At 44.3% G+C, this 13,609-nt stretch overlaps 1 protein-coding gene across 1 annotated transcript; it reads left to right on the top strand.

Annotated features, from left to right (window-relative positions):
- Positions 1 to 4,261: 4,261 nt before the first annotated feature.
- LOC120603328 (WAP four-disulfide core domain protein 5-like) lies at positions 4,262 to 8,293 on the top strand. The gene is made up of 4 exons (XM_039863687.1): positions 4,262 to 4,472; positions 6,829 to 6,969; positions 7,060 to 7,200; positions 7,592 to 8,293. The coding sequence occupies exons 1-4, from the start codon at positions 4,388 to 4,390 to the stop codon at positions 7,594 to 7,596; spliced, it is 372 nt and encodes a 123-aa protein (XP_039719621.1). The 5' UTR covers positions 4,262 to 4,387; the 3' UTR covers positions 7,597 to 8,293.
- Positions 8,294 to 13,609: the final 5,316 nt, after the last annotated feature.

The following is a 13,609-nucleotide window of genomic DNA, read 5'->3' as shown; positions in this document are numbered from 1 at the left end:
TATCCCTGGCCTGTTGCAAATAAGGTGTTTTTCTTTTGGTTTCCAGTAGGTGGCGTCTAAGCCTCTTGGATCTCTGCTTTATATAAAGTGTTAATAATGTCTTTTTTGCCATATAGATGTTTAATCATGCTCGCTACCCTCAGTGTACATCTTAAATATAATGAAAATCAAAGCCTGGTGAGTTTTTGTGACCCCTAATGAAATAATTGATTCAGGCAATGATTATCCATGGCTTCAAAAGTCATTAGGTAAAGTTTGACTGGGACTGGATAGTTACAGGGTGTCAACTCATCACCTCACAGTTTATTTGTTGTTTGTAAATAGGAAAGCACAACTTTACAATGGGGGCATCAGGGGATATGATCTGAAACATTTTCATCTTCACCACACTAAAAGTGAGTCGGCAAGACCTGTGAAGTGTTCATGCCAAAACAGTTGAACTTGAACCTCATCAAGCCCCTGGAGCTAACATTCATCTATGGGAACTATGAAGGATAGAGAAATAAGTTGAAAGACATAGCAGGGAAGTAATATGGAATGTTCTAAAGAACAGTTCATCTGTGTTTTTCAACAAATAAATAGCATGAAGAAGGTGGATGAGGAAGGGAAGGAAGAGAATTTGGAGTTGGAGGGAATGTTCTAGAAACTTATGAGACATTACAACCAATGCACTGGGTGTACCTTGTTTAGATTCAGACTTGAACAAACCAAATGCACAAAGTCACTTTTGAGACAATAAGAAAAATAGAATACAAGTAGAATATTAGATGATATTAAGATATTACTGCTAATTTTGTTAGATATGACAACAGTATGGTGACTACGTGAGAAAATGTCCTTATTTTTTTGAGATGCGTACTAAAGTATTTAAGAGTAAAATGTGAGATGCATTGGATTTACTTTAAAATACTTCAGCCAAAAAGAGGTGAGAATATACATGTTATAAAATATTAATTGTTGAGACTTTTAGTTATAAGATGAATAAGTTAAGGGGATCTAATTTACAGCATGGTGACTGTCACCATCAACACTGTATTGTACATTTGAAAGTTGCTCAAATGTTCTTGCTATAATGACAACAACACAATGGTAATTGTGAGGTTGAGGAAGTATTACCTAACTTATTGTGGTAAGCATTTTACAATACATTTGTGTATCAAATCATCACGTTGCACACTTTAAACTTACACAATGTTACATGTCAATTACATCTCAATAAATCTGGGGAAAATGTTAATTGCTGAATCTGAGTGATAGGTATAAGTGTTTCATAAAAGTACTTACTGTTCTTTAGTGTATTTTTGAAAATTTTTGTGATAATTTTTTACAAAAAAAATTTATTTGGGGAACTTAAAAATGATTATTAGGTTATTATGGAAAAATGAAATACTTGTGACATGGATGATTGAAAATATAGATTAATGAAGGATAATGAAATACCACCAGTCACTAAATACTGAAAATACTAAAAATACTTCAAAATACTAAAACGTATTTTGAAGCTGCAATAGTTACAAAAGCAGTATTGGCATGAGAATAAACAAAGGAAAAGAACAGACAACCCAGAATCAGCCTCCATTTACATATTAAGACGAGTTTTTGATGAAGTTCTGGTTCCCAATCAATGGCAAAAGCTTGTAATTATTCACTAAATGATGCTAGGATAATCGCTCAATAACTTAGAAAAAAAGGATTTTCCTATCTCATACTTATGCCCAAATAAATTTCAGATAGATTAAAGAATTAACGTGTTTTTCAAAAAAATTACTAAAGAATTATAAGTAAATGTAGTAAATAATTATTTGACATCAGAGTAAAAAAGACTTTCTTCAGCATAAAAACAAAGGGAGAATATACAAATGAAAAGACCAATTTGACTACCCCCAAATTGAAAACTTTGGTACAAAGTAAAAACAAGGAAACAAATAGAATAGGATTGAAATATCATTTATCAAGCTCATCTCATTCAATTCGCAGAAGCATCCTATAAAATAAATATTATTATCTCTATTTTATAGAAGAGTAAACTGAGGTTCAACAAAGTTAAGTAACTTGTCTAAAGTCATACAACTAGAACCTGGGGGCACTGGGATTCAAAAACCAGGTCTGCCTGACTCCAGTTTACATCTGCTAACCACTTTATCATACTGCTTCTTGTGTATGTAAACAACTCTTACAACTCGATAATAAAAATAAAAGTATCTCAGTAAAAATGGGCAAAATACAAAACCAGGCAATTCACAAAAGAAGAAATTCAATTGGTCAGTATAAGCATGTCTCACCTGTGATAGGGGAAGTCCCTGATAATTGGCAGCCAACCAGAATTACAGGAGGTGGGGCTCAAAGACACCACCAAAGGAAGGGATGTTGGTCAGACAAAAACAGGAGACACCCATCTCCTGCAGAGCAAGCAGGTGGAGGTTCTCACACACTCTTACTTCCTTTCCGAAATGCAGTTTCAGGGTATTCAAAGCCTGAAAAACTTTGCTGCCCTTTGACCTAGCATTTCGGTTTTATTTGTCTCTAGGTTTCATTTCTTTTTTTTTATCGAGGTATAACTGACATAGAACATTATATTAGTTTCAGGTGTACAACGTTATGATTCGATATTTACATATATTGAGAAATGATCATCACAGTAAGTCTAGTTAACTTTCCTTACCACACATAGTTACAAATTATTTTTCTTGAGATGAGAACTTTTAAGATTTACTCTTATTAACTTTCAAATATGTGATATATTAACTATAGTTACCATGCTGTGAATACATCCTCAGGGCTGACTGACTGATTTATTTGTTTGTTTGTTTGTTTCTTTGTTTACTTAGTAAATGGAAGTTCATACCTTTTGACTGACCTAGCATTTCTAATTTGACAAATCTACCCCAAGAAAATAGAGATGTGGCTCAAAACATATGTACAGAGATTGTTGTCATAGCTTTACATATGAGAGTGAAAAAAAAAAACCCTATATATTGCACAATAGGGAACTGATTATACATATTTTGGCATATAAATCTGATGAAATACCATGTTATATTACAAATGATGATATCGGGGGACACTTCATCACCCAGGAAAATGTCTAGGACATAATCCTAATTGAAAAAGTATTTCTTTAATATACACACGTAGTTCGTAATCAGGAAAAAAATAGCTTCATAAAATTCTCCTTCTAAAGAAAGCTGCCAAGGGGATGCTAGAATTCCAAAAGTAACATTGGATCATAGAATATAGGGCCCCTCTTTCCTGAGAGTTTGGAAGACAGCATGAGGGAGTCAAGTTAAACCCAAGGAGGAACTTCCTGACTGTGAGGGTTGGCCTGGACTGGAATATCCTCTTCCTTTCTCGGTCGGATGGGGTAATGCCTTGCTTCTGAGGCTCAGGAACCAGCTGGGGACTGTGGGGAGGCAACGATGGGAGTCCCAGCTTAGCTGGAAATTAACTGTGTGTCCTCGGCCTACAGTAGTCTCATGTTTCAAATAGGAAAGTGGGGTCCTGGTGAGGTACTGTGGCTCATGGGGTTTCTGTTTGGGGCCTTTTAGAACCCTGAGGACCAGCTGCCTCTCTTCCACCAAATACTGGAGGTAAATGATGTGAAATCTAATGGTGGCTCCTTGGTTGAGATGGTTTTTTTACTCAGGATCCTTTAGGGCCAGGGAAGGGGTCCCAGAAGCCACCTACATCTGTTGCGACCAGTGGTGACTTAAGCCAAACCCAAATCTGTGCTTCATCTACCCCTGACAGCTAAGCCAGACCCAGCCAGAAGGCTGTTCTATCAGATGCCACTGGAGGTGATCTCGTCAATAGCAGGCTGGTCTCTCTCTCTCCCTTCCATAGGGGCCCAAGAGGAGAGGCCAGGGCTGGCCTCACTCACGGTGCCAGCCTGGGAGCTCTGACCCTAACCAGCAGGGAGCTCTGACCCTAACCCTAATGCTTCCTAGGCACCCAGAACTCTGCAAATTTTTGCCATTCAAAGCTGACTCTATCCCCTGCCTAAGCCACTGCTGGGGCTTCAAGATCGTAGAAAGACAGGAAAGGGAGTATCTGGCTCAATGACCTTCATCCATTGTAGAGATGAGAAGAACTGAGGCCCAAAGAGGGACAAGACTCGTCCGAGATCACGGCCCAAGTCAGCAATACAGGCAGGACTGGTTCTCAGCCCCCAACACCAGGTCCTGCCTCCACCCATCGTCGATTCTTACACACGTGCCCTTGAATTGAGGCTCTCAGGCAGGAGGTGGGGCCAGAATGAGGCAGACAGGTGCCGCTCCATCCACCCCTTCTCCTTCCTTCCCTTACTCAGCTGCTCTAGCCTCCCTGGGGCTGCAGGTGTTAATTGAGGAGCCCCTGGACCCTGACCTTATTAGGTGCCAGCAGCAGAAACATGAGGGCCCAGAGCCTCTTCCTCCTGGTGGCCCTCCTGGCTTTGGGGAACCAGCTGCCTACTGCCTCTGGCAGGAAGAAGGGAGGTGAGTGTGGGTAGGTTCCTCTGTTCCAGGGACTAGGTGGTTTCTACCTCTCTGGGGATCGTAAGGATTTGGGAGAGGCAGGCAATGCAGTGTATGTCTGTGTGTTTATGTGTCCGTGTGCCTATGGATGCCTGCTTCTTAGTGCTTCCAGCAGCTTGAGTTTTGTTTGTGCTTCTTTGCGCCCATCAGCCTGCCCACACCTTTTCTGAAAGCGTCTCCCTGCCAGTTTCTTGGTGCTCGTCTGTGTCTGTCTACATATTTGAGTGTGGGATTTTGGATGCGTGCATCCACCTGTGTACATGTATATCTTTGTGCCTCTGGGGTTGGAGCGCTAAACCGTCTATACCCACTCTGCTCTGGTTGTCTCCACAGAGGTGTGTGGATCTGCGGGCCCACATGGCAGGGAGACGACCATTTCTGTCATCTTCTGTGGCCAATAAGGCCACCCCTGGTCTGGTCTCCACTCATCTCGTTTCTGTCCTTCTCAAGCCCTCTCAGTCCCCTAGCTCAATCAGTGGAAGGGACTCTGCAATTGAGTAGGGGTGTGGTTTCTGGGACCTGGGTTCTATTGAGAGGAAGCTCTACACCTTCTCTTCTCCCCGCCTCCCCCAAAAGGTGAGGGAGGCCAGGGCAGCTGGAGTAGCCAGACAGGTGCCTCACCACCTGGGTGAGGCCTCCGCCTCCATCCCCTTCTGGGGCTGGAACACCTTGACCTACATACACCTGTGCAGCCCTGGCCCTGCCTTGCAAGAAGGAGACAGTAAGGGGGATAAGTCTCGACCTCCACAGGGCTCTGGGGAGCAGTTCCCTGTATTGTCTTTGCCCCGTCTTACCTAACTTATGCCTCCCCCAGAGGCAGGGCTCTCTCCCTGTGGATGATCTGGTGTGGGGAGGAGAGTGCTCAGAACCCCCAGGCTGAGCAGGGAAGGATGCTGGCAAGTCCCAAGGCCAGACCCCAGGCTGGCTATGATTCATGCACCGTCACCACATTCCTCCTAGCTGCAATGCTGTGAGATCACGACTATTTTTATCCCTATTTCGTAGATGAGGAAACTGAGGCTCAGTGGGAAACCACTTGCCTGAGGCCAAAGACTGACTCTGAGTCAGTATTGAAGGTGGCAGTTGAGGGCAGGTCTTCAGAATCAGGAAGACTCACCTCCCAAACCTACTCCTTGTAAAACGAGGTCTCATGCTTCTCTCTCAGGAGTAAACGGTGTCTTGAGGATGCTGGTCTCCCCCAATTCATCACACCTCTGTCTTGCCTGATTTTTCCCATGAGACTTCTGCCTGATTTTTCCCATGAGATTTCTGCCTGGATTTCAGACAGTGGAGGAAAGCGGCAGAGCTGAGGGAAGGGAAGTCTTGGCTTATTTTCTGTGGACATTTATAGAATTCCGCCCCCGCCACAGTCAAATATGTCTGTGTGTCTCTGACATAAAGAACCTGGTAGTCCCTGATAGACAGGAAGTGCCTAACAAGTGTTTTCAACGGTTATGTTGCTTTGGAGAAGAGACCTGGTTCTGTGTAGCTCTGTGCATATGGTGTGTACATGACTTTTTATGTTCATGTTGTTTTATGTTCACACCAGACGTATGCTATATATTTATATATACATGACCGTGTATGTCTGAGTGTATGTGTAATTTCTGTGTACATAGATTTATGTGTATAGGCATGTATATGTGGCAGTATGCCTGTATATTTGACTATGTACATATGTCCTGGTTCATATGTACACATATGACTGCATTTATACATATATATGTACATATATATATATAACAATCTTGTATACGTCTGCATTTGCATACACACACACACACACACACATATAGGTCAAACCATATGAAATTGCTATTGGTGTTTGCCAGAGGAGGGGGGTGGAGGGTGGGCGAAATGGGTATAGGGGATTAAAAGGTACAAACTTGCAGTTATAAAAAAAAAATCCTGGGATATAATGTACAGCATGGTGTCTGTAGTTAAGAATGCTGAATTATATATGTGGAAGTTGCTAAGATCTTAAACGTTCTCATCACAAGAAAGAAAATTTTAACGACGTACGGTGGTGGAAGTTAACTAGACTTACTGTGGTGATCATTTTGTGATTTATACAAATATCGAATCATTATGTGATACACCTGAAACTAATATAATGTTGTATGTCAATTATACCTCCATAAAAAATGAAATAAAAATAAATAAAAGCAAAACCATCCGAAAAATAAAAATAATAATTTACCAAAGGACAGGCAAGAAGTAAGGGGTGGAGAATTCGGATCTTGTGACTCCCAGGTCAGTGTTTATTACATAACTCTGAACTGCCTGCAGCTGCAAGATTTGGGGGGTTCTCTTACAGAGAAATCTGGGGGATGTCCACCAGATGATGGGCCCTGCCTCCTCTCCGTGCCTGACCAGTGTGTGGATGACAGCCAGTGTCCCTCAAGGATGAAGTGCTGTCGCAAAGGCTGCTTCCGCCAGTGTGTCCGCAGGGTCGCAGGTAAGTGTCCGTCCCTCTTTGCTGGCTGCCCAAGCCCCAAGCCCTGGGGACAGGGCACAAGCAGGGCTCACCCAGGCCCCTGTGTTGCAGTAAAGCTCGGCACCTGTCCCGAGGACCGACTGCACTGCCTCAGCCCCATTCAGCATCTGTGCCACACGGACTCAGACTGCAGGGGCAGCAGCCGGTGCTGCCTTGGCGCCTGCGGCCGGGACTGCCGACACCCTATCAGAGGTATGGGCTCCTGGGTGCCGAGGCAGATTCTTTCCCTCTCTGAGCCCCAGCTCTTGGACAGTTCAACAGGCTTAGCAGGATACCTCTTGGGAAGCCTGGCTTCCTCCATACGCCCCCATCGCCAGAATTGGGAAAGTGGATGGGGTGGAAAGGGTCCTGTTAGGATGATAGAGGAACTGGGGATCCTTGGTTCTCCCAGTAAACCTGCTGGTGTTCCCTGGGACCGAACCCTAAACTGCTCTGAGCTTTAGCCTGCTTTTGTAAAGAAGGTTGGGGAGTCTGTCCTTGGTGGTTGCCAGGGCTGGGCTGATGGGGTCTGGGTGAGCAATCAAGCCCAGAACTCAGAGCCCTAGCATGGGAGAGGGTTAACCTTTTCCTTCTCTCTCGTCAGGCTAATTCTGATTTAGGATCCACGGCTCCGAACCTTAGGATGGGGCTCCCAGCAGGAAGAGATGATGATGGGGTGCCTGGGACCCTGCCATCCAGACAGCACCATCTCTGCCAGTAGCAGTTCCAACCTTCTGATAAACACGGACCTGCCGTCACTTCCCCTGCGGCCCTTCCACCCTGGTTTTTCCTCCTGGGAGTCAAGGGTCATAGCCAGACCTCAGAGGACCCCTCTCTGTACCACTGCCGCTCTGAGCTTCTCATCCTTCCTGACACCCACTTTTACATCTCTTTGTACATGTGTTTCTTTCAACTAAAGTGCCTGGTTCAGGTAGGCCTTTCTTTGTGGGGTCCTGACCCCTCCCTTGGGTAGCCCAACTACCCCGAATGCATGTTCTAGCAGAGTTTCCCAAACACCAGTCAGTTCACAATTTTCACCGTGCCTGCAAAATAGCATCGTGATATTTTGTATACTGCCTGTACTCCTACTTATCTAATGTTTTTCCTTAAATGAACTCACTTTTGTATATAAATTTACTTCAAAAGAAAAACTTGCTATCACTACTATAAATGGGGTAAGCAAGAGCACTTGCCATAAATAGAATGTCATTATAAAAGCAAATGCAATGAAAGCAGCTAAGCTCCATTAAAATCATATCTGATTAAACAATATTAAATAATGTCATTAAATTCTAGCTAGATAAGGCCACCTGCCAAGACTGTGAGCCTGAAGTCTGCTTTCTGTCTGTTATAATAAATGAAGATTGGCAAGGGTTATAGAGATGTTAGAGACACAGGTCTCTAAACTGATACTTTCTTCCTGGTACAATCAGAAGGACTAAAAAGAGAGGAACTTTCTCACTCCAAGAGTCACTGTTGTATTACATGCATCCAGGTGCATTCCTGAGGTCATTTCAAATTGCTCCACATTTGGGAAAACATTGCTTGAACAGTTCGAATGTCATTATTTTGGGGGAGGGTCTGTCCCCACCATTGATTGGATAATACCTCATTCACCTTGATTTCTCAAGGGCCTGATCTGTAGTCAGGGCCTAACGAGTGGGGCGGTGGGGGGCGGGGGGCAGGAGAGCGTCCATGAGAGAATGACAACCGTCCCAGTGGACATTTCTGGGCCCAGATAGCTAGATTCCTGACTGTCGCTTTTACTCAGGACTTGCTTGGAGGAGGGGAAGGTGCTGGCAGACTTCTCCCTGCTTTATGTGCTGGCTCTCCTCTTGTGTCCTGATAGAATCTGGGGCTGGACAGTCAACTGTGGAGACAAAGTTGGGAATCCTGGGTCTTCTTTCCTTGTTCCCTTGACCTTGCAGTATGGTCACAGGTGAGTCACCACTCTGCACATCTGTACCCTGTAGGAAGATGGAAAGAATTCTACTTCCTCACTGCCATGGTCCTTCTGGTGTGATTCAAATGCCTGTGCTTGACTCAAAGCAGCAGATGCTAATTATATGGATACAAGGTGAGGCCTGGGAGGGGAGGAGAGGAGAACAATCTGGGAGTCGCTGAATTCCCTGTGAACGTGGATATTTTCCTTCCTCTTTCTGGGCCTCAGTTTCCCCATCTATAAACTCAGGCGCTTAACACAGATAATACAGCACATTGTATTGTTTGCCGCAATTGTCCCTTCCCTCTCTGCCCTTAGCGTGGTCTCCCTGGGGTAGAATATACATCCCAGGCCCAGTCACTTGGGGCTTGGCCCTGGAACTTGTTTGGGGATGTGGGTGCAAGTGAGAGTGAGATAGTTTCAAGGCAAGACACCAGCCTGCTTGCAGCTCCCACCCTCTGCCACGAGCAGAGCTCGCCCGGAAGCCACTGGTCTCAAGACGAAAGACAATCCTCAAACCTGTTAGAGGGAAATGCATGTTTATGGTAGAAAGCCAGTGAGATTTGGGGATTGTTTGTGACAGATTTGCCACAGTAAGAGCTTGGCTATTTCAGATAATGATTATTATTCTTTAGTGAATGCCCACTCTATGCCTCGCACTTTAAAACATCTTTTCATTCATCCATCCTATAACCATTCAACGAGGAAGGAACAGAGAGAGGCTTTGAGATAAGTTACTTGTCCAAGACTTTTGGTTAAAGGTGAACTAGTCAGGGTTAAACTATACCATATGCCTCCTTAGATAGTAATAAAATCAGCAACAGTTTAAATTATGATTTTTGCCCATTTCACATATGAGGAAACTGAGGCACAAAGAGATTAATTTGGCCAAGGCTGTATGGCTTATAATTAGAGCTAGGATATAAGCCCAAGGAGTCTGATGCCAAAGCTTACAACCTTACCGACTGCACTAATTACATTCTGAATTTGAATATTCCAGCTCTAAAGACTGTTTCCACAGCTGAACGATGGGGATTACAAAGACCCAACGAGGTTAAGTGACCAGCCTCGATTCTAGGCAACTGGAACCCGAGTCTGTTGGTACTCAGCTCATTGCCTTGAGTTTCTTTCCTGAAAGGCAGCAGGAGGAAAAATTAAGGGGTCCCAGGAGAGGGCTCCCAGATGAGCCAGTTAGGACCTGGCTGCTAAGGGGCCCACAGCTGTCTGCAGGCTTTGACTTCTGGGCTAGTTTCCTGCAGTAGCAGGAGGTGACGGATCACAGGTCATGGCTTCTCTGGCTACAGGTGGCAGTATCTATATGATGCATTCTAGAGAGTCACCTGCTCAGCTTCCTGGCTAACTCACTACCTGTTCCAACAGGTCTGTGCATTGGTCTATGCAGTGCCAGCTCTGTCCTCAGCTACCAAATTCCAGCCCATCCAGCTCCATATCCACTTCCTGTCTCCACTGCCCTTCTAGAAAGTCTACTGGGAGGCTGGATACCTGGGTCTTTAATTTCTAATCTTGCTTTCCTCCCTCACTCATTCAGTAAATGTTTGCTGAGCACTTACTTAGAACAGAGTCTAGGCTATGTGTTTACAGAGCTCATGTACTAGAGGATGAGACAAAACCCTAGCTCAAGAGTGGCATGATATGTACCAGACAAGAGGAACCCAAGAGACTACGGGAGGCCAGGAGGGACCTAACTCAGACTGGAGACCAGAGAAAACTTGCTGAAGGATATGACAGCCAACCAAGACCTTGAGTTTTAGTAGGCATTAGCTAAATATGACACTGCTACCCATCCATTCTCCCCGTCTTCCTTACCAACAGCAATGTCACCAGTTAGAAATATTTGCCCACTGGGAGGGGCTTCCTAGAAAGCTGTTGTTTTCCTAACAAATGAGACAGACTCAGCCTTTTCCCCAGCATCCATTTGTCCTTCATCCTTCTTAGATCATGGTGCAACTAGAACAGCTATCCGATGACTTCGAGGATTGCATTGGGTGTGTTTTCAGAAGGAAATCTCGAGACGAAGATTCATAGGATGTTTTTGGAAATGCTTCCAGGAAAAATGGGTATGGGAGTGGAGAAGTGTATCAGGAAAGGAAGTAGGCCAGTAAGGATGTGACATCAAGCAACTTCCCACAGGAGGGTTCTAGAGACAAGTGTAGTTGACCCTTCAGACTTGTCACCATGAGACAAGGGAGCTAGAGCATTTATGCCTCTGTACCCCTCTGTCACCAGTTAAGAACTACAAGTTGGGGGACATAAATTCCCAGGCACTTAAAGATCTCCTTGTGTATGGGCATAGCTGGCTCAAACAGCCTTACAGAAGTCCTTTGACAAAGAGATGCAGATACTAGCTGTCGAGAGGGAAAGCACGCCAGGAGCCAGTGTGCACAAAAGTGGTAAAGCAATCCGAAGGGATATGGGCAAAGCACCAACATCATCTGTTACAAGAGTGAAAGGCACACAAGGTTAGTGGAGGAGGAAGTGACAAGGAGGTTAGGTCTTCAGGGTCATTTGTGGGCGGCTGCACCAGCTCTGGACTGCCAAAAAAGAAAGTCAACTTCTCTCTGATTACGCCACTATGGTTCACCTTTTGTTCTTGCAGCTAAATTAAATCCTTACTGCTGTACTCGGTTTAAAAAAAAAGGGGCAGGAAGAGTTGTTCATGGAGGGGAACAGTATGTACTGCCCCTCACCACAATCCTGAAAGGTACTTATTGTTCCCATTCTACAGATGAGGAAAATAAAAATCCTAGAGGAGACATCACTCGGCCTATGGTTCCACAGAAATTTAGTGGTTAAAGGCAGGATTCAAACCCAGTGTATTAGTTATCTATTTCTGTGTAGCAAATTACCACATACGTAGCAGCTCAAAAATTTCTATACTTGACGCAACATCGAGCTGAATCCTTAGGGTAAAACCCCATTGGTTCAGATGTGCACTTGGGGCCCAGATTGAAGGAGAATTTGGGGAGCAGCCCATCTATGGCACTGTATGGACACCCCTTTAGCCCCAGAGGCCCATATGCCCCTCTCTCCACTCCTATCACTCAGGAATTCATCTGAGACTCCAGAGCATGGCCTGGGGATGAAACCAGATCCTGGTTCCATTTGCTCCTGTCCTTGGGAAACAGGTCTGTCTTTTCTTGTTTAAAAACAACCTCTCCAATTCCAGGGGGAACCCCCTGAGTTTTGGAGGTAGTGAAGTCTACAGATAGTACGGGGCCAGGAAACGGGAGACCTGCTTCTCTGCAGATATGCCTCAGTTTCCTTGTTGATAACATGAGGAAATTGGGCAAGATGATCACTGAGCACCTTCCTGCTCTTTCTGGGGAAGAGCTAAAGTAACACAGCCTAGAGCCGAGCTGTCTAATATGGTAGCCACTAGCCACATGTGGCTTCTGAGCACGTAAAATGTGATTAGTCCAAACTGAAATTAACTGTAGGTGGATGTAGTAGGCAGAGTTCTAAGGTGATTCTCAGTGACCCTTGCTCATGTATAATTTCCTTCTGTTTGAGTGTATGTGGAACCTGTGAATGTGTGTTGTATAGGGAAAGGTTGATTGTCCTGGGTGGGCCTGGCCTAAGCAGGCGAGTCCTTTAAACGCAGAGCCCTTTTTCTCTGGCTAGTTACAGAAGAGGAAGTCAGCACTTTGCTTTGCCTGGAAGAAAGCAAATATCCACCTTGAGAACTGCCTGTGGGGCTATATGGCAAGGAATCACAGGTAGTCTCTAGGAGTCAAGAATGATCCCCAGTAGACAGCCAGTAGGAAAAGTCCTACCACCACAAGGAAATGAATTCTGCCAATAAATTGTGAGCTTGGAAGAGAACCACACCTTGACTTCAACCGGGTGAGACGCTGCATAGAGAATCGAGTCATGCCATGTCCAGACTTCTGAATTGTGAAATAAATTTGTATTGTTTTAGGTTGCTCATTGTGCAGTAATTTGTTACACAGCAATAAAAAACTAATACACTGGACATTGAAGACGATACAAAAATTAAACGGTAAAATATCTCATTAACAATTTATTGATTCTATGTTGAAGTTATACTTTAGATATACTGGGTTAAATAAAATGTATTATTTTGACTAATTTTGCCTGTTTTCTCTCTTTTTTTTAAATGTTGCTATCAGACAACTTTAAATTATGCGTCACTCACATTATATCTATTGGACAGTGCTGGTCTGGAGGACTCCGGTCAGCTACATGACCCTGAGCGGGTCACTTCACCTCTTCAAAGGCTTACATTTCCTATCCGTGAGGTTGGAATAATAATAGCACCTACCTCACAGATATATTTGCAGCTTAAACTTATCTTGGCCAAGATAAATACTCAATAAATGTTGGTCATTATTATTATCGATAACAATATTTTTGAAGTAGGAATCCTTTCCTTATTCAGGTGCTAATCTCTAGCACCCTCTCCCCAACCAAGTACACAGTAGGGGCTCAATAAATGCTTGTAGATTATGGAACATCGACAAAACTTTGGCACAGTTCCCTCTTACCTCACAACCCACTTGGAAGGTGGGAATCAGGAACTCATGGGGCAGGTGAGGAGACTGAACTCCGTGGGCAAAACCATGTGTTCGAGGCTTGGCAGCCAGCAGGGGAAGAACTGGGTCTTGAGCTGGCTCAGGCAGAGCCTGGGGCTCACTGCGG

The sequence above is a fragment of the Pteropus medius genome, unplaced genomic scaffold (assembly GCF_902729225.1).
Source record: "Pteropus medius unplaced genomic scaffold, Ma_sr-lr_union100, whole genome shotgun sequence".
In the NCBI taxonomy this organism is placed as follows: Eukaryota; Metazoa; Chordata; class Mammalia; order Chiroptera; family Pteropodidae; genus Pteropus; species Pteropus medius.
The sequence above is the reverse complement of the archived record's forward strand: the minus strand, read 5'-3'. Positions and strand labels throughout refer to the sequence as shown.